Genomic DNA, 26,760 nt, shown 5'->3' on the forward strand with positions numbered 1-26,760 from the left:
AAGCGTGGTACCACACAGAGTCATTGCACGTGGCTTGCACTCTGAAGAACAAAAGCTCCAAATTTTCCTAACAAGCGGAATAGGCAGCGATGATGAACCACGGCCCTTTATGGCATGCTAGAAAACACATATATATACGGGTCTGACCTGTTACGTATCAACAGGATTTAAATATGTCTATGTAAGGATGAAAAAGCAGGTGTGTTCTGGTGCAGGGAGGACAGACTTTTTAAAGCGAGTGGTCCACTCCGAAAGCATAAGGCCTTTGTTTGCATACTGTTAACATCAGGTAGGATTCGGATTAAGGGGAACGCTTATGCAACGTCGTGGATGGGGGGTGTCTGCCGGCAGAAGTGCCCAAGGGCAGGCTACCGGCGGCCACCTGCCACCCTGAGGCGCGGAGCTTTCCCCGTTGTGCTCCGGGCTGGGCGTTGCGGGTCCCCAGGCCCGGCAGGAGCTAACACCGACAGCACCGGAGCCTCGGCATCGCGGCGGGGCCCGCTGCCCACCTCCCCCTGCCCTCTCAGCGGCGCAACCCCCGCCCACCGCCGGCACCCCCAGAGCGCCGGGGCCCCACCCGCCGCCGCCGCCGCCGCCCGCCCCCGGTTCCCCCCGCCCCGCCCGGCGCCTGCGCGGAGCGCGGCGGCGCGGCGGGCGCAGGAATGCGCGTTGGGGTTAAATAGTGGGCGCTGGGCCGGCCGCCGCGGCGATCGCGGCCGGGCGGGGCGGCGGCGGCGGCGGCTCGGGGGGCTCCATGGCGCGGCGCGGCTCCGGGGGCGGTGGCAGCGGCGCGGCGCGGCTGTGACAGGCGCTCGGCGGCCGGGCCCGGCCCTCGCTCTGCCTCTCGGCTTCCCTCCCAGCCTCCTTCCCTCCCTCCCTCCCTCCCTCCCGCCCCAGCGCCCAGCGGGGGGGGCGCGGCGGCGGCGGCGCTCGGGTCGGAGTGAGCCGTGGCGGCGGCCGGGGGCTGCCGGCGGCTGAGCGGCTCTATGATGAAATTGAAGCCGAACCAGACGCGCACGTACGACCGGGAGGGCTACAAGAAGCGGGCGGCGTGCCTCTGCTTCCGCAGCGAGCGGGAGGACGAGGTGAGCCCGCACGTGGGGGTCGGCGCCGGGGGGACGGGGACGGGGCCGGGGGGCGAGGACCGGGGGCCGGGGGCCGCCGCCCACCGTTCCGGGGCGCGGGCACACGTGCGCGGGGCGGCGGCGGCGCCTCCTTTGTGCGCGGCCCCGCCGGCGGTGGGAGGGGGCTGGGGAGGGGGGAACCGGCCCCGTGCGGTGACCGGGGGGCGGATTTGGGGATTTGGGCACCCCCCGGAGCCCCGCCAAGGTCACGGGCCCGGCCGCTCTCTGCGCGCTCGCCCGGCGGCCGCGTTGCACAACGCGCGGGGGGACCGGCTGCGGGCGTGCGCCTGGCTGCTGGCTGCGCCCCTTTATTTTTTGGGGGTTTGGGTCGGGTTTGGAACCCGCGGGGGGCTGTGGGTTGGGGTTTTCCCCTTTCTCTGCCGGCCGGGAGAGGCCGGCGCGCTCCGCGTGGCGAATTTCTCGCGTGTTCGGCGGGGAGAGGCCGCGCCGGGGGGCACCGACCTGGCGGCGGCGCCGGGGGGCAGCGGGGGCCGGGGTCTGCTCCGTGGTGGTGTGTGGGGTACGAACACGGCCTCGGATCGCCCTGCCCGGCTTCTGCGAGCTAACAGCATCTGCCTTGCTTTATAAGGAGGAGGCTGCCCGGCAGAAGCGCTGCTCGCGCTTGCAGCCGCTCTGGTTTATCCGTGGTTTCGGCAGCTCCCCTGGCTGCTCAGCACGCCTCCCTTTGTATGAGTGCCGTCTCCGGATGCCGCCCCCCATCAGGCTGCTCCTGGAGTTCAGGCACCCGTTTTGTGTAGCACCAGGGCTTGCTCGCAGCAGTTGCAGTTGGAAATGCATGGCCGGGGTCACCTTTGTCTGTAATTTCCATCCTTTCTTCATTTCCTGCTGCCGCTTCTTATATCATCCATGAATCGTCTCTTTGAATCAGATGTGACCCCTGGCTATTTCAAGCATTGCCTGCTCGTAACGCCCTCTGAGGGTAAAGGTGGCAGCAGCTCTGCTGCACCGTGTAGGAAGGGTGGATGCTGGCACACGCTGTGCCAGAGCGCTTTGGGGTGCTGCAGGTGTACGGCTGGCACGGGGCTGGGCTCGGGTGTTGTGCAAGCAGGCACACTTCAGGATGAAATGAATGGGATAACGCAGAATCTGATTCAGGGCATAAATCAGATGTGTTGAAACAGCATTGCCTTGTGATGATTTACTTCCAGAAAAGAGTGGTAATATCTTAAATTTGTTTAGATGTTCCCCAAGTGCCAGCGCTGCCTGTCTTGCTACAGAACCTGTTCCTCTCTGGTTGCTGTTTGTGATTGACTTGTATCACCAGCCGCATTCCCCAAACTGGTTGGATGAGGCTTGCTTCTGATGTTCTCGAATACTGTTGTCTTAATACAGCTCTGTGTAGGTGTACTTCAGACTCCACGTAAATGTCTTCAGTGTTTTTCCTTTCCACATCTCTTAGAGATTGCACTGTCAGCTGATCTGCATCTTCAGGGATCTATCTCGGAGTGCAGGGTAGCCTCTGCTTTGAAGGAGCAGAAAGGCAGTAGTACTTGGGAAACTGGAGGGGAAGGAGGGGAACAGCAGACTCCTACAGAAGCCAGTGGGGAAAAAAAAGTAAGCTTTAATAGTTAGATTCACAAGGTTATTACCCCATAGGCTGTGAGTTGCTTTGCGCTGGAGATGAAACAACAAAGCAGGTAAATGGGGAGAAAATATTAAGCAACGTACTCCATTTTAAGAGGCTTAAGCTAGAAAGCAAAAACTCAAGCTGTTTGAATGGATATATTGTCTGCAAGACTTTTGAAACAGTTCACATTCAACCTTCTAAACTGGTTAGCTTCTTCCTGTCTAAATGAATATCTGCAGCAATCTTCTGATACAAACATCAGAATTAGCTTGTCTTTCAACTTCTGCTCTGGCTTTCTAAATGGATAGTTCATATCCAGTTGTGGTTGTGCTTTTGCTAGTTTTTTCTTCCTTTCTGGTACTTCTGACACATCTGTAGACAGCAGTCCTTTCATTCTTAGCACTCCTTTGGACACTGAAATCTTACAGGCTCTTACAGACTCCTCTCCTAAAACAGTTTTGCCATTTTTCTGATCATCTTTCATGTCCTTTAGTTTGACACCCGTGTTTCTGGAATGTGGGCAACAGTAATGCTGGTTTTGAATGGAGTCTTACAGTGTTATGTAAAAAGTTACTACTGCTTCCAGGAAGAAATGCTACAATAGGACCTGTCTTTATCATGATTGCCAAGCTGTTGTGTAGTCATCTTGTGATTAGCAGTGATATCAAATCATCGAGTCGGTTCCACCTTCCGACCTCTCAACTTGAAGCAGAAGTTCTTGGTGTCCTGCACGCTGGATTCATTACACGTTCCTAACCAATTACCCTCTTCCTACTGCAACTTTGGAATACCAACAGGGGATCTTGTGCTGATCTATGGATGCTGCCTATCAATTTGGAGACTTAAATATTTCAGTAATAGCATGATTTCATTTAAGACTGTTAACAAAGGATGGTAAACACACTATTTCCTTTCCCTTTCTGTTTACTACTTTATTTTTTAATTCAAAACATAGGTGGTTTCTAAAGTACCTCTGAGGCCAAATCCAGTCTGGTGGCCCTTGCAAGCAGTTGGAAATGGTTGCTGAACTCCTGTGCTCCGGCTACAACACTGTTCATTAGAGTTACCAACAATCCTTGCTGTGACAGACTTGAGAAGAGCCAGTTCTCCTCAGTGTTAGGGGGTGGAAACTGGCCTTGCCCACAGTCCTGTAACCTGTCAAGAGCTGCTGCTCTGTCCTGAGAGCTGGTGTTTGCAGTATGAAGCAAGTACTCGTGAGAGGAGTGAAGTTTGTCTAAACGGCTGCACCACTGCAAAAATCATTTGTCATTGCATCATCTTTCAAAGGACCCAGTGTATGCCCGTTTACTGGTAAAGCCCTTTTTGATTTTTTTTTTTTTTAGCTTTCTTGCTGTGACATTGTATGATTATAAAACAGAAAAATCTTGGGGGAAGCCTAAACAGTCAAGTAATATGGCCAGTTGCTTTAGAGATTTTTGGAGTGTTTTAAAAGAACATCTCTTAGACTACTGTCATTAGTGTTGCCTGTTTTGGTCTCTTCCAATACTGTCATTGGGCTGAGGGAGCGAGATAGCTGGACATGAGATTAAGTGCTGGCTCCTACTGTCATTCTTAATGGAAATGAAGCAGTAATTGCAGGCACCGTCTGCCATTTGAACAAAACAAATTGCTGTAAAGGAAGCAGGAGAAATCCAATGAAAAATGAATCAAGGCTACGCAGGCATGAAGTGTGCGGGGGCTGCAGGCTGTCTGCGTCGAGCAGCCAGAAGCTGTTAGGTGCGTGCAGAAGGCTGAGGGCATTCAGCAGACTGGGATGGGCTGGCGGATTTGTGCGTGAGGAAATGCGAGTCTCTCTCCTGAGCAGCTAGGAGATGTGGACGGCACCTCCAGGATAAGCCCCAGGAGAGCCTCTCCCAGCACTGTGAGGGCTGCCTGCTTCCCTCACTTGGAATTGCTTATTCATCCAGGGCTGTGTGAGCACTGGCTTCACATAGATGCTGCTGGCACAGGGTCTGGGCAGGCTGGGCAAGGAAATGCTTACCTTGCAAAGTGCGGAATGAGGCAAGGGTAAAGTAATAAATATTTTTTTTTCTAGTCACTTGGATAGCTAAAACAACTTGAAAAGATAATTTAATTGTTATTCCATCAGCTACATATTATACAGATAAATGAGCAGTTATGCTGAAATACCTTGAGTGTAAAACTTGAATGTGTTCTAATTATTTTGGCAGCTGCAAGCACTGCTTTGTGTAATTCAATATAGCATTGAAAGCTCTACTTTAGTGTTCAGCCAGCAGTTAGTAGTGACAGATCTAAAAAGTAGTTTTATATAAATTGTTAGCAAAAATTGAAGGAAAAACACCTGTTTTTTCAATTCTTATTTTTTCTGATTTTGTTGGTCAGCCTTCTAGAAGAGACTTACTACTGAAACAGTAGTAAATATAATGATATTGTCACATATGGGAAATGTAGAGTTTTCCCTCCTCACTGTACCAGGGTGTACACTTCTGTGTTAGTTATTGCATCTTTAAGTTAATGCTAGGGTGCTAGTATTGTCTATCCTTTTTGGTCCAGTTTAAAGGTTTTTATTTCTTGGGCTATAAGATGTCAAGATTTAAAAAAACCCTGGTTTAGTCTGTTGTTCCTAGCAGTCACTATTTTGCTACTTAAGTAGTGCTCTTTAATTTCTTTAAACCTTTGCTTAATATTAACAACAGTTTCCTTAAAGGATAAAAAGGATCCAGGAAGCAACAAAGCAGTATTTTAATTTACATTGGTCTGTATCATCCACTGGTATAAACTGGTGTAATGTAGCCCAAATTACAAGCTCAGAGCCCAGGAGCATCACCTGGCTATGCTGGCAAAATAGTGGTGTAGGAATTAGTTGAACTTTAAAAGTGATGAAGATCTTCGTATTTGACTTATAACTTATGATTTGGCTTCTTTATCCTGCAGCGCAAGCTCCCAGGTGTAAACACAGCTGATGTGTGCTTCCAGGTGTGACTTGAAGTGTGACTGTCACACCATAGTGGAGGCTGGCATGCTCTCCAGACTGATGTATGGACTGCAGTAGGTTATCTAGTTTGCTCTATGGTTGTTTAATAGAATATAGGCATGTCTTAAAATACTGGGGAATACACACTTCCATACATGCAGGTGTGCTGTAGCTATCACTTGTTCTCTGTCGTGCCCTTGCCCAGCTAATGTGCAGGAGGAATAACTGACACAGCATGGTGGCCTGCTTAGTTCTGCCTCAGCATTTTCCTGGCATTAGGACATCATCTGTGTGGTCTAGGAAGGAGCATATCAGCTCCACGACCTATAAATAGCTTCCACCATGGCCCTCTTTGAGGAGTCCCAAGTCTCCTTGGTTATAATGTGTCTACAGAGACAGCATCTGCTTGTGTTGTGTCCCTGCAGGCCCCTATGGGATTCTGCAGAGGTTTAAGTTCATGTCAATGTAAAGAAAAATAATTGAATGTTAGGTCATTGTGGTAGGACTCAGATCAGGACTGAGAACTTACTGAACACAAATGCCTTGTTATTCCTATTTCCACAGGAAAAGCAGCTTTTTGCAGTCATTGCGTATCCAGCTTGCCTTAACCTTGGGATCTTTTCTGACAAACTGTTTGCCAGCAGTGGAAGTCTGAAAGCTGTGCGAAGCTGCAGGAGTTCAGCTGTCAGCCAGGGATGAAGCTGCAGTCTTAACTCATGCCTCTTTAGATGCTGAAGTCAGTCAATTACCAGCTGCTTTTTAGTGGGAAACCTGGATTCCTGTTTTTTCAGCACCCGTGGCATTACTGATCTCAGTCAGTGTGAATGTGTTTAACAGGCAGATAGTTGCTCAAACTGGGCCGAGGGCTGAACCTGCTTCACATCAGGCTAACATGTTGTGAATCAAAACCTGTTTTGTGTTTTGCCATGTTTAGAAGAGGCTTTCTTTCCGAACTAGTAATACTCGTGTTTAGACACTTGAGAAAATATCCTCTGTAGCTTACTCTCACCATGCTAAGTTTACTTTGAGGATTTAAACTGGTGGCTACATTTTCCTTTGAGTCACCACAGTTAATTCAACGGTGCACAAGCTCTCAAGTCACTGATCCCTACAAAAAAGTGGCAGACTTCAGAAACTTCATGAATATGTGTATATGTATGCTTGTATATATTTGCACACACATGTGAGACACATATAGAGACATATGTCTCTAGCTGGAATTTGAAGGCATGTTTTAAATATTTTCTGTAGATAAGAGTTCATTGGCCATGTGTTGATGTGTGGTGTTTTTTGTTGTTTTTATGTGAAGTGTTGTTTGTAGAACACTTATGAAGCTTATTTTAATTAGGTGGCTTTCTCCATCTATTCCAGCTTGAAGAAAGATGTGCTGGCTTTGTCCAGATACTGATTTCACAGCACACTGCAATGTGATCTAGTGCTAAAGCACTTCAGTGGAACCAGTCCTGCAAATGTAAATATTTTGAAATAAAGTTATCTTCAAAGATGTATGGTTTGGGTTTTGTTTTTGTTTTGTTTGGGGTGGGAGGGAGAAGGGGGTGTCAAAGGATCTTTAGACAAAGAAGGCTACAAGGTAACTGGTGCTTGTCAAGAAGTAACCTTGTTGTGTCTGTATGTAGAGCCCAGAGGTTCTCTGAGACTTGGAGCTCTTGCTGCTGAGAAGCAGCTGGAAGCTGATCCCTTAGTCAGACGGATTATGTTGCTGAGTAACCGGTAAAGCTGAGTTCTGCTGCTCGAGATTAGGTCAGGGTTTCAAGTTGCAAAGAAATGGGCAGCAAGATGAGTTTCAGCTATTCTGCTGCTACCTGTCTGACATGTCTTTTTCCTTGCTCCGCATTTGCCAGCAGAAGTGGGGAAGGGCTTGCTCTGAAGTGGGTTGGGGAAGTGACCCTGCCTGGGAAGTGAAGCTTACTCCTATGGGTGTTTGGGGAGGGGAGGAGGCCCTTGTTCATTTGCAGGGCTTTGGGGAGGCCAGAAATCTCACTTCTACACGTGGCTGGTCGCAAGATACATACCCTTCATTGCACCTAGGTGCTGTCAGATTTGCTTCTCAGAAACTTAGTGAAGCTTAGGAGGAGCTCTGTAGTTACAGGTGACTTGAGTGCTTGTTGACATGAGGAAACATGGTGTAACTGAAGTGCTGCAGTACTATAGGGCTGCCCACTCCCGATATGAGCACTTTAGCCTAAGAACAGAACAAAGTACTTCAAGCAGTTGGAGAAAAGTACGTGAATTCTGATCTGCCATAACAAGATGTCACCCATGTGTGTGAATTTCATGTAAAATAGAATTTATAGAATAACAATTTTAATTGCAAGTAAAGGCAAAACCTTTCTCACGGAAGTCTGTTCTCTTCCTTATTGCCGTATCTGAATGCAAAAATCACTTACAGATGTGGTTTTGAAGTGCTGTAAAAATATGTATATATTAGTTTTCAATCATTCATCTTTTGAATGCCAGTAAAGTTGTGCTGACTGATTCACTAACTGCCTTGAAAAGTGATCTTGACATAAAGTTAGGAGGGTATTTCAGACTTGGATGTTGTACAGACAACACAGCTTTATGGGTTGCTTTCAAGATACTTTGCTCAAGTTACTCAGTTCTGAGATTAATGTACTGTTAGTTATTATGCCATTTCTTCTCTCTGTTTGTTCAGTGAGATTAAATCTTTTTAAACCTGCCATAGCTGGGGACACTGCTTTTCAGTGCTTTTTCTGTAAAGTACTGTATGAGAAGCTCTTGAATTTGGGTTGATCAGGAATCGGGTGGCTACAGTCATGCATTTCTGCCCCAGTTTGTACAGCGTTGACCCTTGTATAGCTGTGTACTCCTCAGTGTTGAGCGTGCTCAGGCTGAAAATGAAGCTTTAAGCTACAGGTTGGTTTCTAGACACATCAGCTTCCTGAACTCCTTGCCTCAGTGCAAGGGGGAAAGTAAAGATGTTGCGGCCTTGAATTGAATTGTTTTTTTAAATGCTGTCAAGTCTGATCCTAAGGTTTTTCTTTTTAACTAATGTATAATTCTTGAACATTACATCTCCAGTTTAGGGCAAAAAAAAATCATTTTGAAAGTGATAGCAGTAAAGAATGAGAACAATAAGGAGTCAGTCTACCAAGAATAAATGCAACCTGTGTGGTACTGCTGCAGCAAGTTGTAAAGCTCCACTGCATTTTTCAACTTTCTGGAGTCCAAAAAGAGATATTCTAGGACAAGGATACCATGGTAACCTATAGGGGAACTGAGAAACTATTTCAGAACTACTGAAATGAGGCGAGGAAACTTAAAATAGCAAAAAGCGTCAGATAAAGGAAATCTAACTACAACAGCAGGTTGAAATGTGCTCTCTAACTTGAAATGCATGTGTTTTACCCAAATTCATACAGGGAATCCTGCAAATGTGATGCAAGTGTCTATTTTATCGTTTGATAGGGTTTCTTTGTAAGAGATGCTTTTCCTTGCTCGGCAGTAATGTTCCTGTGTTGTAGCATTCAAGTCAGTTTCCCAGTTCTTCTAAGGAACCTCCTGAGCTAAAAACAATTAGAGGTCACAAGTTTGGAGGAACAGTAAAATGCCCTGTTTGTGTTCCTACCTGAGCATCTGCTGATGGCCATGTTTAAACAGATTACAGGTCCTGACTGACCTTTTTGGCTGTGTTTGGCTTCAGCTGTCTGTGCCTCTAAGTTGTTTGTTACTGGCAGTCCAACCACACAGGTCGAAGTTTTCCATGTTGAGTGTGCTAGGCTAGGCTGTATTGACTTCCAACAAAGTAGGATCTCTTCTTACAGTAGAGATGGCTTTTTCCTTTAAAGATCTTTCCAAAAGACATGAGAACATAGTGTGTTAGTCCTCTGTAACAGCATTTTGATAGGGTTTTCTACCTCTTGCCCTTAGTTTTTTCTTATACTCCAACCAGTTTAAAGCTTCTGAAATTGTTTGCATGTAAGCCACCTCACAGAACTTGGGACCTAAATTCCTTATCTTCCTTGCACCTGCCTTGTCCCTGCCTTCTCTGTGCAGGGTTTATTTAGCCCATGTGCCCAAGCTGTGCTCTGGACTGGAGCTGCATGTGCTCAGCAGGCATTTGGGGCCAAGAGGGTGATTTTTTTTTTCCTCTCTTGAAAGTTGTTCCTTTTAATTGCCAGTTTTATTACATGTGGAATGAAAAAAGGGCAAACTTAGCTAACCCTGTCAGGTAGCTGAAGCAGCAGGGTAGACTTGGTGGCTTAGTGGGAGTGACGGGAGAAAATGGGGAGTGTGGTGGGGAAGAGAGGGGAATCGACATAGCTAGGCTGGGAGGACAGTTTACAAAGACAACTAATGACAAGTAATTCCTGTGGAACCTTTTCAGCTATAGGGCTTTCCTTGTGAATAATGCATCTACTATGGAAAAACTCACATCTTCTGGTCGGCTTATAGTGGCTTCCGCTTCTCTCTTGATTACTTCAAGTTGTGGGCAGTCGTGCTTTGAAGTCAAAGAATCCAGCCTTGTGGGTTTGCTTGTTCTGTCTAGCAAGCTTCAACCTTAACCTTGATTCTTTCTTTTTAAAGTAAGCTCTTCTTAATGCAATTATTTCTGTAAGCTACAGTGTCTCATGGTTAAGGAAGACAAAAAAAAAAAAAAGATATTTTGTAGCCTTAAGTCAGTTTTTACCTCTTCAAATGCTTGATAGGGGAGAAAAATTAAGGAGAGTAGCTTTTGATTGTAATTTGTATTACGTTGAGCTGTTGCCATTTTAATCTTCTGGAATAAATGGCTGCTAACTGTTTCACAGGTTTCTTTTTGACTTGAATGTTAAACAGGCCAAAACTTTGGCATCTGTCTCTAGAAACTTTTTCAGTTGTTTGTCTGCAGGTTTAACATTTATAGTGAGCGAGTCCCATGATGCCACATGCTCTGCAATTACCTTTGTTTTTTTGGTTAACCATATCTTGGTTAAGCATACTGATAGCTGCTTATTACAAGTAGGCTGGCTAGCAGTTTCTCTTCCTCACTACGCTCAAAGGTCATTGCTATTCCTGGACTTGAAAACAAGGTAAAAACTTGGTTAGTAAGGCTGAGTGGAAGAATCCTTCGTTTTCTTCTCTTAGCTGAATTTTACAGCTTTACTGCCTCACTTGGCAGGTAGACAATGATAGAAAATAATACCTCTAACTTAGTCTTTGGGGTAAGTTAACCTTAAGAGCATAACTAGGCAAGCAGATTTGATACCACTACTCTGTATTTTGGGCATCTTTTAAAGAAGAGAAACAGTCATCTGTAAGGCGTTTTCAGAGATGGGAAAAGGGAAGTGATCACTGGCAAATAATCCAGTATAATAATCCTGCATCTGCATTCAGAGAGATGTGACACACTTTTCCCTATGCAGAAAGTGCTCAAAAGTACAAGAGTAAAACTTGTGCATAGGCCAGGAAAAAGAAAGGTGCATTAGGTACTCCAGTCTTGATTTCACTAGAGTACTGCTGTCTCCATGAAGATGAATGTCATCAGATGTCCAGGTGACCTGGATCTCAGTTGTCCTGTTTTGCACCTCTGATATTGAGGGGAGATGAATTGATAGCCTTATGCTGCTGATCTTGCACCTTTTCTGCCAAGCGAGTGCGTTCTCAAGCAGCCACAGCTTTCTGGTACATTCATTAAGCAATCTGTCGAGTCATTCGGGCACCGTGGGGTCTGTCTTTGGGCCAGTTACAGATGGAAACACCTGAAAATTAACTTGCTATATGGAATTGAATCCTTCCCCTCCCACTCCCCCCCAAAAAAGCAAGTGAGTGCAAGAATGTCTGGGGTGCTTTTTAGCCTCATGACCCGACCTTACAATTGGCAGCTATCAGGTCTTACATTGTGTAGCAGTTGCCTACCATTGAGTATGTTGTTGCCAGCATCTCCCAAGATGGGTGTCTCATGCCCTGGTGGCTTCTGGAAGGTGTTACTGGGAGGGGGAAGTTGTGCCTTTGAAGGTCCCAGGGATGTACCTTAAATTGAGACTACAAAAGCACTGGGATCACAGGAGACTGAAGCACACAAAAACGATGCTTGAGAAAATACTTCAGCTGCAAGGTTAGTGGAGACTTTTTGATAACTATCTTTGGGTAGTTGCCAAAATGAACTCCCAAGCACTTCGCAGTTGATTGTATGTATGGCTGTAAAGCTGATCAAGTAGAGTGATGTATTTTAATGCTGATTGCTTGCTAGATGTATTTGCCTCTGCTTTTTGAAAGGGTAATTTAAAACTAATAGATACACAAACCCAGCACAGTAGACTATTGATTGGGTTAGTAGTAGTAAACAACTATATATTAAGGCATAAAAAGCTCTTGGCTTTATGCTACACTGCCAGAACCAGCAACCAGATTTATCCCTTAATAGTAATTAAGAATTTTATATTTAGCCTTAACTAAACAATGAGTGCTGATTAAACTATTTTATTAAGCTGGGAATGATTTAATGTGATATAATCATCCTTTTGTTCATCCCTGTTGCTGGCTTTCACATGACTGCAGCGAGTGCTGGTTTGATCAGCAGAAGATAATGTGTAATGCTGATGTCTGGGATCCCACAAGCGTGTTCATAAACTCGATTTTTACAACTGCTTTGTAAGCGTTTTCAACGTGGTTCTTCCTTGTAGTGATTAAGTGCTCCACCTATGTGTTTAAAAGCTTGCTTCAAGCTGCAGTTAGCTGAGCTGTGCACCCTCTGCAGGAATCTGTTGATATCAAAGCATGCTAGGAGACAAAACTGCTGGCTGTAAGGGTCAAGTTCAGACACACTTGTATCTAACAATGTTCCTTTTGCTGGCTGTTAGTAGATTAGGTAGCCAAATGAAATATTTCATTTGACTGAAAATCTGAACATCTAGATCAGATATGGAGGATGGTTTTGTACTAAATGATGGTCTCTGCTGTGTTTCTTCTTTAGTGCAGGAAAAATCGTGGGCAACTGGTGCAGTAGAGAATCCTTTGGAGTAAGGTGGTTCTTGGTTGCAATGAAATGCTGCAATGAGAAAATACCTGTCTGATAAGGCTTTTCTAGGTGTCCATCAGTATGAATGTATGTTTTTGCATTCACGAAGGTGCAGTCACTGTAATTACACTGCCCAGTTGCTGTAGGTGAATCTACAGCACATTTCTGTGAGTGCTGAAGGGACATAATATATGTGTTGCGCATATCCCTGTTGCCTTCATCACATAATTGTTCTTCTAGTTAGTTAAATAGGAGGTGAGTTTAGAGACCGTTAGAGGTAGTTGGTGAGGGCTCGACTGTAACTTCACTCATCTACCTGTGGACAACATTAAACCTTTAGTATGTCAACTTAGTCTTTTAATTGGTTTTCAAGACTTGAGTACTGATCCTGTACTGTTGCCCTGTGACTTCAGGGTAGGGTTTATCTAAATGTTGCCTAGAATACAAAGTGTTAATCTAGGCACCTAGATGATGGAGCGTATTTCAGACATGTCCTTCTAAGACAAGACTGTTCGTTGCTGTGTAGTTGTGAATCAAGGTCTTACTTTCACAGTCTTTTACTGAAAATTACTCTAGACATGAGGCATCCTAGTTTTCAGTATGTGAGGATGAATGTGGAGATGTTCTCAGCTCCATACATTGTAAAGTACAAGTCCTGTAGGCAGTGGTTTGTAGATTGGTATATATCAATGATATTACCAGGTGACACAAGTTTTAAGTGAAATTAAAATGTTGTCTTTGAAAACTTGGTATTAAGCTTAGAAATTGTTTAAAATTCAATGTTCCATTTTTTCCCTCTTAGAGAAGTGTTAAAAGAAAACAGATTGAACAAAAGCCAGTGAAATACTCTTTATAATTTAGTTACGCAATGTTGTAAGCTTACCGTCCTAATGTCATGTTTCAGTTAGTGAAAAGAAGCTTGTGTAGGACTAAAAATTACACATATTTTCAGATGGTCAATTCTTCAGCCAAAAGTTGCCATTTCTTAAACAGTTTAACGTGTGTTGTCTTAATTTTTGCACTTTGCTGATTAGATGATATTAAAACTTGATATTGTTATCAGTTTGTTTTTTTTTACAGTATGTCTTCATTCTCATGCATATTGTATTGTGTACTTTATCTTCAGATGTTTAGACACAATGAAATGTATGAGCAAGATACTCCAATATAGTGTCTTGGCTTTATATTAAAAAGGCTAATGTTAATAATTTTACTTCTGTTTGTTTTGTGCTTCTTACAACTCCTGGCTTCCTATTGTGCTTCATTTCTGAAGTCTATAATCCATTTGTCTAGGTGAATCAGTGCATTGCAGGAGAAGTAGGTAGTACCAAGATTGCTGAATTGTAAGCTATACTTAACAGTCATTTGCAATTATTCATAGGTGCTGTTGGTAAGCAGTAGCCGATACCCAGATCAGTGGATTGTGCCAGGTGGAGGAATGGAACCAGAAGAAGAACCCGGGGGAGCAGCTGTCAGAGAGGTGTATGAAGAGGTAACAAACAAAACAAAAATCATCTGCTTTATCACAGAATGGCTGAGGTTGGAAGGGATGTCTGGAGGTCCTCTCTAAGCTCCTGCTCAAGCAGGGCCTCCTAGAGCCGGTTGCTCGGGATCATGTCCAGATGACTGTTTAATATGTCCCAGGAGGGAGATTCCACAACCTCTCTGGGTAACCTGTTCCATTTGTGCTGCTGCTATCATATGGAAATCAAGAAGAAAGAGGGAGCTCTACCTCCTTTATCAAGGATTTGACCAAAACTTCCATGATTGTGAAATTCAGTTCTGTATGTTAGGATCAAGATATAGCGTGGTGAGGTGAACTAAACTGTTTCCCAGCACACTCTCATTTCATAGCTGAACTTTATAAACACTTACCTGGAAGCAGAACTGTGACTTCATGCCAAATGAGATGTAGTGTAGCATTTCTGTGTTAATGCAGAAAATGTACGGTTTGCAGTTCTTCTAGAACAGACTGAAGGTGAACAAATCATGAAGTACTTCTACGCAGGAAGGATAAATAAGTAGACCTCTGAGGAGTTTCCAGACTACAGTAAATACTGGAAACTAATATGTCTGAGCAGTTGAGAATTCAACAATAAAAGGACTTGTAAGTACATGTGAGGTTGTTTATCTATAAAGAATGCACCATAGGTATGGTCTGCATTTCTAATCCTGCTCGTACCCTGAGACAAAGCAGTTATAAGTCTAAGTCTAGATGAATTAATGCAGTTTCCTTACTCTAGTATGGTATTTAAATTTCAGATGCAAAATTTTCTAACTTGCTATTTATTTTTCTTAGGCAAACTGTTAAAAATGGTAGATTAAATACATAATAATTGGTACTGTAAGCCCAATAAAACTTCTAGAAAATCACACTGAGTTAACTAATTTAATTGGAAATTCTGTAATGTGCAGTTGACCACAGATCAACTCTAATAATTTACATCATGTTTCTCAAATAGCAAGTACAAGGTTTTGCAGAAAGTGGATGCATGCTGGGAAGTAAGTGAAATACAGACCGTCTGGTAGTATTAAACAGCTTTGTCATCCCACTATGACAAAACACATTAATGTTGTTGTTAATTATCAGCATGCGTAATGTTTTTATTAGAGCTTTTCTCTATTTTTGATTAGCTGTACTACTTGGTGTTTTAGCTTGCATACCCTTCAGTCTGATTTTGCTGTGTTGTGGAGGCTTGGGAGTTTAATGTAAATGCAGCTTGCCCAAAATTCTGCTTGCTTTTTAGTGTCTAAATGAGTTCTGTGGTCTCTAATTCACTGAGCTTGTTTCCCCACCTTATGTGGGGAACAGACCAATATGGTATTCAGCACTCTTAGCAACCCTCATGCAACAAGATGCAAGAATAAATAAGCCTCATTTATACAAGGTTATTCTAGACTTGTGGGCTGTGTTCAGTTTTTGCTGTGGGGGCCAATTTTGAGCTGCCCAAGACACATCCAAACAAGGGCTCCTGTAAAGGAAAGTGAAGGAAACAGCCACAAGGCAGTCAAGTGCCATTTGAAGGTAGCAGATATCCAGAACTGTATAGACAGACAGTATAGGTACCTCTAGGGAAAGTCATGACACATCCCCCATCTTGAGGGGACCTGACTGCACTTAATGTCATCAAAGTTGCTGTGGGGGCTTGACCAACTATTCAAAAGTTAACAGTGGTCAAGCATCTGTTTGCAGACAGTGCAGTGCTAGACACAGTTGTCAGTTTAACTTCACAGCCAAGTAGTATCACAGTGGGAGTTGTAGTACGGAGGCTGATAATTAGTTTTCTGCTACCCCAATTCTGCTCAGAAAATATTTCGTGTACTTAAAGTTGTGGCCTTACTCACAAATTTCTGCGGTGGTGTGGTGAGAGGGGAGCGAGTGGGGAAGGCTAAGCAGCATAGTTGCAGAATATGGTTAGGGGGTACATTGTGGAGCATACATGTGGTATGAATTTCTGTTAAAGTCCAATCAGAGTGCATGTGCTGCCCAGACATTGCAAACTTTATGGCTGCATCATAAAGATATACTAAGACATTGGTTACTCCTGAAGAAAAAATTTTGCAGATGATGCATAGGAAAAAACAGGATACTGTTTTTCAGAATGCTGAAAACATCTGCAACCTACAGATTCAAGTGTGAGTCTTCAAAAATTGTCTTGTATCCATTGAAATTTGACATGTTACCTTAACTGCAATACTGCTGCAGTCAAAATTTTCAGTAGGAGCATTCATGATAGAAAAGCTGCATGTTATGTGTCTGAAAAAATGTCTGTATTAGTGTTTGTACACTATGTGAGAAACTTTCTGAAGTTAGAGAACCCAACAGATCTGAAGTTCTTGACTGGTGCTAACAGGGGTGTTTTAGTCACAGGCTGAGTTTTTACTCATCCTTATTATGGTGACTACACCTTTTTTATGGTATTCTCAAGTAAGGTGTGACCCGCCAGCCATGCCTCAGCTCTTATCTGTGCTTAAAAGTGCATAAAGGTTTTTCAGAAGCTAGGGGCTTCAGTAAGCAACAATTATTTGAAGATGCTTGTTCTACAGCTTCAGGATTTTCAGCATTTGATGGCTTGTGTATCCGATGAACATTAAAAGTTCATGTCCTAATTTAAAGTATTATTAAACTCTGGGGTGAATTTTGTGTGCTGCCTTGAGACTGCAAAGGAAAGTGCCACTTTTGATCAAAAGCCAGCATGGTATTCAGGGCTTTGACTTGAACCATGGAAATTCATACTAACCTTTCTAGAGATGGATGTCCTTTCTATTTTTATACTAAGGTCAGTATCACCTGGCAAGCTGGTTACAGTGCAGTGAAGTGAACTGTTAAGGGTTTTGTGAATGAATAAACTTCAAAGCAGGCACACTGTGGCACTGGTTTGAACTGTGTTTCTTCAGTCTTGGGTCATGCATAAACTAACCGTCAGTTACCATTAATTTATTAAAACAGAGAAACAGATCGTGGGTGTTGTAGTGGCAGTTCCTAGTGGTAGGAGTGTTAATAGTTCACAGTACGAGAGCCCACTGGCTCTAAAAGTCCCTTGGTTCCCCACCAAAATGGAGTATTTAAAATCATTGTTTTAAAATACAGACGAAGATCAAATGTAGTCAAATCTGCATGCACTGCAGTCCTACAGTCAGATTGTGTGACTTCAGATTTTTTTATCCTTAAGCTCTGTTTGTATGGGGGTTTTTACATCTAGTAAATAATGTTTCTGCTTTATCATTGTTATTTACTATAAATTGAACATCTGTCTTTTATGGGTTACAGTAGGTAAGATTCCTTAGGTAACAATTCCTTTGGTACAAGTTTGTACAAACCTGAAACTAGGATACCAAAGTGAAATTACAGTATAAAGCAGTCCCAGAAACATATTAAACCTTGTTTAACTGTGGAGCTACTTTGTTAGTGAATTTGGAGCTTAGTCTTCAATGAGGTAGTATGAAAGGTGGAAATGGGAATTGCTTGCACATGGGGTGTTCAAAGAGAAACACAACAGAAATAATGGTGATTAAATGATGACGATCTTCCTCTCAAAAGGAATAAACACCCTCTCATTCCCTTTTCTTCCATCTCAGTAAAAAGACTCTTGCTCTATTTGTACCTAGTAGTATACTGAATTGCCAGCCAAAAAAACATTCAATTCCTCCCTGACCTGTGGGAATACAGCTTCTGAGAAGAGGAGGCAGATTCTGATGGTTAATCTGCTGCAGCAGTGTAAGTGCCAGTAATGTTATCTAAGACCTCTCAAAGGAAATAAAGGAATCTGCTCTAGTGAGCAGCTAATAGTTGAAAAATGGTTGGGTGTTCCAGACTGGAACTATGTAGATACTTTAAAAAAAAAAACAACAACAACAAAAAATCCTTTCAAATTAAAGATTTTGACAGGCACAATGAAACACTGAGTTCTATAAAAGTATGCAGAAGAGAGCAAGGATAGCCTGTCACTGTCTTTTCAGGAGAGTAGCCAGTAAAGTACTATCCAACGGATCCCACAGTTAAAATAAGTCTTCTGTATTGCAGATTTTAAGCAACTTTCTGCCCTGGTAGACTGTTAGCCTAAAAATAAAATTCCAGTGTGACTCTTGCTCCATCTACAGGAAACCCAAGGCAAGCATGACTGCACCTTCTGCAGGGTAGCGTATCAGGATTGGCCATCAGTGAGGAACCTCCAGGCCAAAAAAAATACAAGATAAAGTGACCAGTGTTTACTCCTGCGGTTGGATTTAGTCTTAGTATTAAATACATGTATACATTCAGATCTAAGGAATCTGAAATATAAGAAATCTACCTGGTGCTTATAGACATGCAGTAACTTGTCTGATAAAGGAAATGCTGTTTATTCAAACTTCCTCTTGAAGTTTAGTGTCTTCAAGTAGCCTATTGGATTTTTTTTTATTTTTTTTTTTACTTAAAAAGCTGTGTTTTGTTTTAACAACCATGGGCACATAATGGCTGTGGGAAGAAAGATGAAATTGTTCAAACTCTAGAATTTGCTATCGTGTTGAGTTACAAGCTTAAAACTGGGAGTGTAGGAACTTTATTTGACATTCCAGGAAAAAAGATAAAGCATTTCTTGGTCCTCTAGGACTCATTGATGATTTATTTTGAAGTTACTATGTAAAGGAAAGAACCTGGAGGAAATATTTTTGTTAGCAAAAATACTTTTTAATGGTCTGTCAATTTAATGGCACTTTTTAAATTATGAAGATGATTCAGTCAAGGTCAGAATAGCTTATTTGCAGAGGAAAAAAGTTATGAGACTTTTGTCTCTGTTAAAAGTTGCTGCCTTTTTATGTTTTTGGGTATGAAAGTTTTGAAAAATCCTTCTATCTGAAGGAATGGTGCTACATTTTGGAAGCATGTATCTTTTGCCTAGAGATTAACTAGAAATCAGTGAGAGATCACATCTACGTGACACCATCTGGTTGGGCAAAAGCTTCATTCTGAGCTTTGGGGGATTTTTACACTTAATGTCATGGAGTGCAGCTAATTGTTTCATTCACAATTACTCAGTTGAGTATTTGTTTAAACCACTGACTTGTATGGAGGGAGAACAGAAGCTGTTAAAAAGTAAATTCCTTGTGCTCCTTGTGAAATTGATGATAGATTCACATTGTGAATATGGGACACTAAGAAATGGAGAGAAAAAGAGAGCTCTGCAAGAAAGCTATTTAGTATTGGTAATGCTGTTTGTGCCATGTGTTAGTTAATTTTGAGACTCCCACTCACTAGTTCAGAGAAATTCTCCTGCGTTTCTTGTGATTTTTTTTGTCTGTCAGCATTCTTGCCAGAGTCCTGCCAGTGATAGTAGTGGATGTAAATGCTTTCCCAAATCTTTGATATAAATAAGGCCTCAGCTAATTATAAACTCCTGAAAGTTTGGGAGGATGTTTTTGGGTGGCTTTCTTTTTTTCATTTATTTCAAGTAGAAATCTTGAAGAATATAGTGATTCCTTGATTTTGCTGCTTGAGAAGAAGGGCAAAAACTGAGGATAGGCATTAACTTCTGGCCTCTTTAAGTTCTGCTGCTTCTTCAGAAGGTACTATAATGCTGAAGAAATTAGGAACAAAAAGCTTGAACACTTACTTAGGGTGTTTCTCTAGGCTACTGAAGTCTTTCATTGCTCTGTGTGAAGCACAAGCAGTCTTTGGTGTCTCTTGGCGCCTGTCGCTTCCATAATTAACATGCTGCCTAATCACTTATCCAACAGGCACAGTTAACATTTCAACTTCATGAGCTCGAACAGGTATCCCTTTCAGCACATGACCAGAGTAATGTATACAGTTTTGCATCAACTTAAGGGCTAGTTTTTGCTCTAGATAAACAAAATGCTTTTTTTGTTGCAGGGGCTGAGATCACATTTCTTTCATCAAAACTGCTTAATAAATAACATCAGCCATCTGCTTTCTTTAAAAAGAGAGACACAAAACATTCACTTGTGAGATCTTGATTAGACTTATTGCCAAAGCCTGCCCAGTTGTCTGTCAGAGTTGCACATTAAAATGTAAATAAGATCCATATGGTCCTTTGTATAAAGACACAAGACATCAGTAACTTTCCTTGATTAAAGCTGGAAACAAAGACTGAACACTAGAAAATGGCATCTTAGCACTAAGAAGCCCTGTTTCAACTACTGGTTATACAAAGCAAGACAAAATGTAGATATGGCTTAGTCTACCAGTAGACTGCATACATGTTCAGATCTTTGTTGGATAGACTCTGGTGTGTTTAATATAAATGGATGATCATAAACAACTTATCTTGGGAGAGGCATTGTATATTACTTCTGTAAAAACAAACCCTGGAGTATTAGTAGGATACAATGACCGCCTTAACTGCTGAAAAGATTACTAAGCACAGGATGACATACGTAGGGGTTACTTAAGAAACTAGGAGCAAATCTCTAAATGTAAATTTCTTTATAATGTTACTAACTAGAAAAATAATTCAAAGCTGTAGAGATTTGGAAATATAAATTTAGTTTTTAAATGACATGCCAGAAGTTATGCTTTCATATGAAAGCCAGCATACCTTAATTCATTATGCTGCAAGATCCATCCTTTTACCTGCAGTTCAACTTGTTGCTTTATTTTGAGGACTTGGACTTGAGTTTCTGTAAGAAACAGCAATGGAATTTTGATAATTCTGTCTCTAGATAAGCTACCCTACTACTTTAACTTATCTCTTAGGCTATCTTCTTCCCTGGATAATTTTTTTCAGTATTGGATGTCTCTAATAAAATACAATTCACAAAGTCCATGGTAAATAAAACAGTATTCTGGTCTGGATGGCAGTGCTTGAAAGAATTATATACTCTTTAATCCACAGAACACAAACTTGTCCTAGTGTAATATTCCAAAGCTAGAAACTCCAGAAGCAATGCAGCACTGTGTAGCTAAAACCTATGTTAAAGCACTTGCTGAAATGTTGCTATAGTATATTGCAGTTTTTGAAATTAAAAAGCACATGTTAATACTTTTTTTCCTGTCTTTTTTTTTTTTTTTTTTTGTAGGCTGGAGTAAAGGGAAAACTAGGCAGACTGCTTGGGATATTTGAGGTGAGATATTTCATTTACTTCATAAAGATATCTTTTTTTGGTGGGGCTGGGGAAGGGGTGGAGTGTCTGTAGTTTGACTCTCATGGGAAAAAACAAAATAACTTCCATGCAACAGAGTCAGACTTAAGTGTTACTTGCCTGTACTTTTGCTGTGCAGCTTTGAATACTGCTGGAAGACACATCAGACAGGTGTTTTTCTTCTGTTGCTACATGAGGGGTGAAGGTTTGCATAAGAGTGATACTTAGAATTTTTCTGGGAAATCAGTATCTAGCAGAATAAAAAGAACAAAAACTGTGGACTGGCTGCAGCACAGTGACCTTTCACTGTGTGGATTACCTCTGTCAGTTCATGTATTTGATTTAGCTTGTTCAAAAAAAGTCAGTGCTTTCAAAATAGGTGGTTAGTGCTGCTAACATGGCAAACCTATAGAGGTAATAGGAGTTCTGCATTTGTCATGATTGGAAACAGATGCTATTGTACTTGTACTTACTGAGTGAAACTTCTGAGCGTCGTATAGGTTATCAGGCCACATTATATAGTGGTCCCATCTGACCAAAAAAAGCCTTTCATATAGGAACTTGAGTTGTGAAAACAGTTCTAGGACATGTAATTAATCACAGTACAGTACAACACATGTAGAGGATAAGTAGTGGGTAGTACTAATGGGCAACTGCTAATACTAAACAGGGTGACCAACAACACAGAATACCAGTTTCCCATATATCGGTACAGATGGTTAGTCTGAAAATAAGAGCTAGGGTTTACTGGAAAATATTCTACAGGGTAAGTAGTTGCTAATCTTACAGTTGTGGAAAGTCTGTAATACTTAATTATTTTTATTTTTATTTGCTGCAATTAAAACCTCTACTTTAACATTTAAGCAGAACCAGGATCGGAAGCATAGGACATATGTTTATGTTCTTACTGTGACGGAAATACTGGAAGACTGGGAGGATTCAGTTAATATAGGTAAACACATTCTGTCTTCATACACTATACTTGAAATTATTTATTAAATACATTTTACTTTCCGAAGCAGTCCTTGTAATCACTGGGTAAAATTCCTGATTCTGTTCTATACAGTGAAATAAGTAATTGCTAGTATTTACTTTCACCTTAACCTTATTATTCAGAAGTGACAGTGCTGATGTTAAGGTAGCTACTTGTGTATGTACATCTATGTACAGCTGAGGTAATATCATCCCAAGTCTGTGGGGAGTGCACTTTGTTAATGTGTACAGCAACACTGAGTGGTCCATTACTTAAGAAGATTGAGGTTGGGGGTGGTTTTTGTTACTTTTAATGCCTGGAATTGTGCAAGGACTGTGAGGACAGCACTGGTTTGTTCCTGCTTAGTGCCAAGCTTCAGGGTAGATGGGAGCATCCTGCCCTGGGGCTGCTCCTGACTCCCCTCTCCTTGGAGTACCTCTGGGGAGCACTGCTGGCAGGGGTGTGCCCTGGGGGGGGGCACGTGCCCTGGTCTCAAACTGGCAGTTCATAGATGTCTTAATAGCGTTCAAAAAGGACTGACTTGTATAAGAAAGAAGATATTAGGTCTATTTTACCAACATGTCTTAGAAATTATCTAAACATCTCTCTGGTATAAGTTAATTATTTTTGAAAACTTAGAGTTAACCTTAGTAACTCTACATGGGTATGCTTTGAGTACGGAACACTGATTTCCAAATTAGACCAGGCTACTCTTACTCTGTAACTTCATGCATGTTCATTCTTCAGATTGGTTCAGTGCTAGACGTGACAGTGTAGGAGGGTGGTACTCTTAAATATTATCCTTTCTGTTAAGGACTAGATGTAGCTTCTGTAGCATACAGACAGTTACGTGAGCTTCTGTCTGGTACCTGCTTTAAGAGATTTATCTGAAATGCTTTATTATGAACTGTTTCAGTAAGCTTGAGTGACTTTCTTGCATTCATCAATATTTTTGATGTCTCTTTACTGTCTTCTGCCTGAAAACTTGAACTTCTAAAGTAAATGAGAAAAAGTAAGTTATCAGATAGCAACAAATGGTGCTGGTAAAAATTTGTAACTCCTTGTTTTTCTTTGTGGATTGTACTCCTTCAGGAAGGAAAAGAGAATGGTTTAAAGTAGAAGATGCAATCAAGGTCCTTCAGTGTCACAAGCCTGTTCATGCAGAGTACTTGGAAAAACTGAAACTGAGCTGTTCGCCCACTAATGGAAACTCTGTGGTTCCCCCTCTTCCAGATAGTAACTCCTTATATGTCACTTCTGCACAGACTTCTGGGTTGCCCTCTACTGTGAGATAAACGTTTGGATTACCTCTTTATTCATGTCATCACAAGGGGAGACATCTTTGATCACACGTAGGCATCTGTATAAGTGTCAATTCTAAATGAAATATGTGAATGTGTCATAGTGTTGAGTTTATTTGAACACGTCTTTCCTTTTCAACAATGTAAAATAGTATTTCAGCAAACCAAAGCCATATGGATTTTTTTAAGATGCCTTAGTAGGCCATTTTTAAAAAGAAATAGGAAACTTGAGTATATAAATTTCCTTATCCGCTAAAATGAAATATGCATCTCAGTGGTGTTCAGCTTATTTAAGACTTGTCAGTTAGCAGTTCTGCAAGAGTACTTGCTATAGAAAAGCTTGAGCAAATAGTCTTATACTAAACTCTTACCTGGTATCCACAAGTGAAGCGCTAAGAACTGAAGATGGCACTGTTGGGGACATGAGTGTGGTGAAGGCAGAGATGCGTAAGTGTGACTACAATAAAGCACTAAACCATGTCGAGCCTGTCAAGAGCAAAGGATACCTTCCTAAAGCACTGCTTGCCTCAGTCACCCGAAAGGTTGCCTTATCCTATGCAATCTTCACATAACGTAGAACTAGAGCAAGGACGGTGAACTTGTGTCTTGTGACTACCAAAACCATTCGCTGTACTTTTGTTATTTGGTCAGCTGATGAGCTGTCAGAAGATACATGCAGAAAATGCTGTGGATTTCCCCCCCCTCACCTCCTGTTTTTCCTTCTAGCATTTGGATATACATCCTGTTCATGGTGCAACTGCACTCCAGGTTCCAAAAACTTCTAACCTTCAGTGACAAGCATCTTACTTAGTGCTTGTGCAGTTCGTTGCCCTTTAAAAATACTTAAAGGAAAATAAGACTTACTCAGCGGGCACCTGTATCTTACAGAGGTGTCTGTTAGCAAGCACGTGTTGAGGTGTCTTGCTCAGCAGGAACCAGTTGGGGTTCCTCCTGGGCCTTGGAGGCACGTGGGCTGATACTTACACTAATGGAAGAATAATATTCCTTTGTCTTATTCAGAAGGTATGCTGAAACCCCCAATTTTTTTTTTTTTTTAAGTTAGCTCTTAAACACTTCAATTTTACTGTTTTAACATCAATTGCTTTAGCTTTTTTGAATTAAAAGCTGACCTCTTCATAAAACCTGCCTGGCAGAAATGAGGCACAGCTGACAACTTTCTTGTTTTTAATTATTCTCTTTTTTCAGCCAAAAAGATGAAACCTAAATCCACTGTAGGTCTTAATGTTTTTACTGTAGGGTTATTCTCTGTCTCTTGCGCTCTCTCCCTCTTTCTCTCCCTCTCTGTGGATGTATGTATGTTTGTGTATGGTTTTCTTCTACAGGAACACAACCTAATTCATACGAACACCCTAATTCTGATTTTTTTGTAGGATCTAAACCCAACTATACCTCCTCTCCAGCCAATCAAAACAGAGGTTGAGGTAAAGCTTTACCTCGCATGTGAAGTTTATTCTGGTTATAGCTCATTCTCTTCATAGCATTGGAACCTTTGTAAATAGTCCAACTAGTAAATAGTGAGTGTAAAATGGAAAATAAATGTAATTTAAACCTTTTGTTACTCAATACACAAATGGTTAACTTCTACTTTTTTAACACAAATTGTGTAAAATGCTGCTATAAATTAAACTTTTTTGTGCTGTTACACTTTTTTAGGAAAAAATGTTGTTGCCAGAAGTTACTCCTTAGAAAAATAATCTTGTGCCATATGTAAATGCAGTGAAACTAGGGAGACAGATGTTCTGATCTCTTAATGCTGCTCTCTTTGAAGAGGCATAAATACTACTGACAAGAGGCATGAGCCACAAAGCTGAGGACTTGTGAAATGGTGGTAGGGTGTGTGTTCCTCATCCCTCTGTCCAGGTCACTCCCAGAACTGGAAGGAACACACAACTTTGTTCAGGCGCATCTAAACATGGAGGTATTTATTGCAAGTAGCTTGTTCTTGCTTTTAGTCATGAGGTGAGAGGCTGAACTCTCAGTGGTGTCAAAAGCAAGGTTTTGCTAGGCAAAACAGAAGGTGGAGTTGAGCATTTTGATGAATGTCTAATCTTTGTTAAAATTATACCTACGGTGTGTAAGGGTACCTCTGGCTCTAAAGCTGCCTTTAAAAGAGTGGAAGATTTAGCTCTCTTTTTTTGGTCACTTACTTTTGATGCTTTATTTGTTCAGTAGTACTTTTAACACTTTAATTTGAGCAAACTTGTACAGGCTTTCTTGTAACAAGATTCTATAGGATATGTGAAAGCTACAAGAATCCAGAGAATTCTTACTCATAAAAATGCTTCTGTCTCGGTTTCAGATTCTTGGAATAAAACCAATCCAAGCTTATATAAGACTTAGTGATAATGCATGATCTTATTTTGTAACTCTTGAATTATGTATTTGATAATAATGTAAAAATGTACAGTATTGCTGTTGCTAACAAACTCAGCTGATTGCCTATAAATATTTTGGTTATTTTTTGGTCACACATTTGAGCTGTTCAATAGTGCCAGATGGATTTTTTTTAGCAGCATTCATTGTATAAATCTCTTCAGTCTCTATGCAACCTTCAGAATGAAGCTCTGTATTGCTTAGTTTGACTTCTACTCCCTTTCAGAGGAATGGTCTGGGAATTGTACAAACCTTGACAGTAAAGGTATACTGAAAACACTTTAGTTTTGCCACAGGAAAACTGCTTTAGTAAGTGAGCAGTGGTATGGCTTTAGTCTAAATGAAATCTGACCTAGACTTCAGGAAGGGTTTGTTCAAAAATCAATTGGAAAGCTATCTTTTTTGGTACCTACCACTTCAAGTGTAAAACCATTCTGCTTGTCCACGCATCTCTCTTTAGATGGACTAAACCTGTTGTGTAAGAGCAGATGGGGGATTGTTCTCATGCCATAAATTCTGCACAATGTACCCAGATCTGCTTCTGCAGAGTAGGGTTAGGGACGTGAATCTGCAGATTTCAGAAACCTAAACTTGTACCACTGCTTTTCCTACCTGTTAAGTTGTGAGATTATTATAACTTAGCTTATGGCAGTATCAAACAAATAGCCTTAAAGTTTCAAAATGTGTGAAGCCAGAACGAAGGGGAAGGGGTATGTTGAACACCAGAAGAAATACTGAAGTACTGCACAGAGGCTGTTAAAGTGAAAAATCTTATTTTGGTGCTTACTGCACCCTGACTTAACCTTTCAGTGGTCTGTTAACAATGTGCTGTAAAAAAAAAAAAAAAAAAAAAAAAAAAAGCAAA

General features: G+C 41.7%; 1 protein-coding gene and 1 long non-coding RNA gene across 3 annotated transcripts; both read left to right on the forward strand.

The window, feature by feature from the left end:
- Positions 1 to 847: 847 nt before the first annotated feature.
- NUDT4 (nudix hydrolase 4) lies at positions 848 to 26,760 on the forward strand. Of its 2 annotated transcripts, none has more exons than XM_084516125.1 (5): positions 848 to 1,085; positions 14,029 to 14,139; positions 21,165 to 21,209; positions 22,092 to 22,179; positions 23,293 to 26,760. In XM_084516125.1, the coding sequence occupies exons 1-5, from the start codon at positions 987 to 989 to the stop codon at positions 23,493 to 23,495; spliced, it is 546 nt and encodes a 181-aa protein (XP_084372251.1). In that variant the 5' UTR covers positions 848 to 986; the 3' UTR covers positions 23,496 to 26,760. The 2 variants fall into 2 exon arrangements, with proteins under 2 accessions (XP_084372251.1, XP_084372252.1); XM_084516126.1 differs by having other exon boundaries at positions 22,095 to 22,179.
- Positions 3,668 to 7,176, forward strand: LOC311435327. The gene is made up of 2 exons (XR_014692065.1): positions 3,668 to 4,023; positions 6,233 to 7,176. It is a non-coding gene; the product is annotated as an uncharacterized lncRNA (long non-coding RNA).

This window comes from Aythya ferina (assembly GCF_964211825.1).
Source record: "Aythya ferina genome assembly, chromosome: 1".
NCBI classification, from domain to species: domain Eukaryota; kingdom Metazoa; phylum Chordata; class Aves; order Anseriformes; family Anatidae; genus Aythya; species Aythya ferina.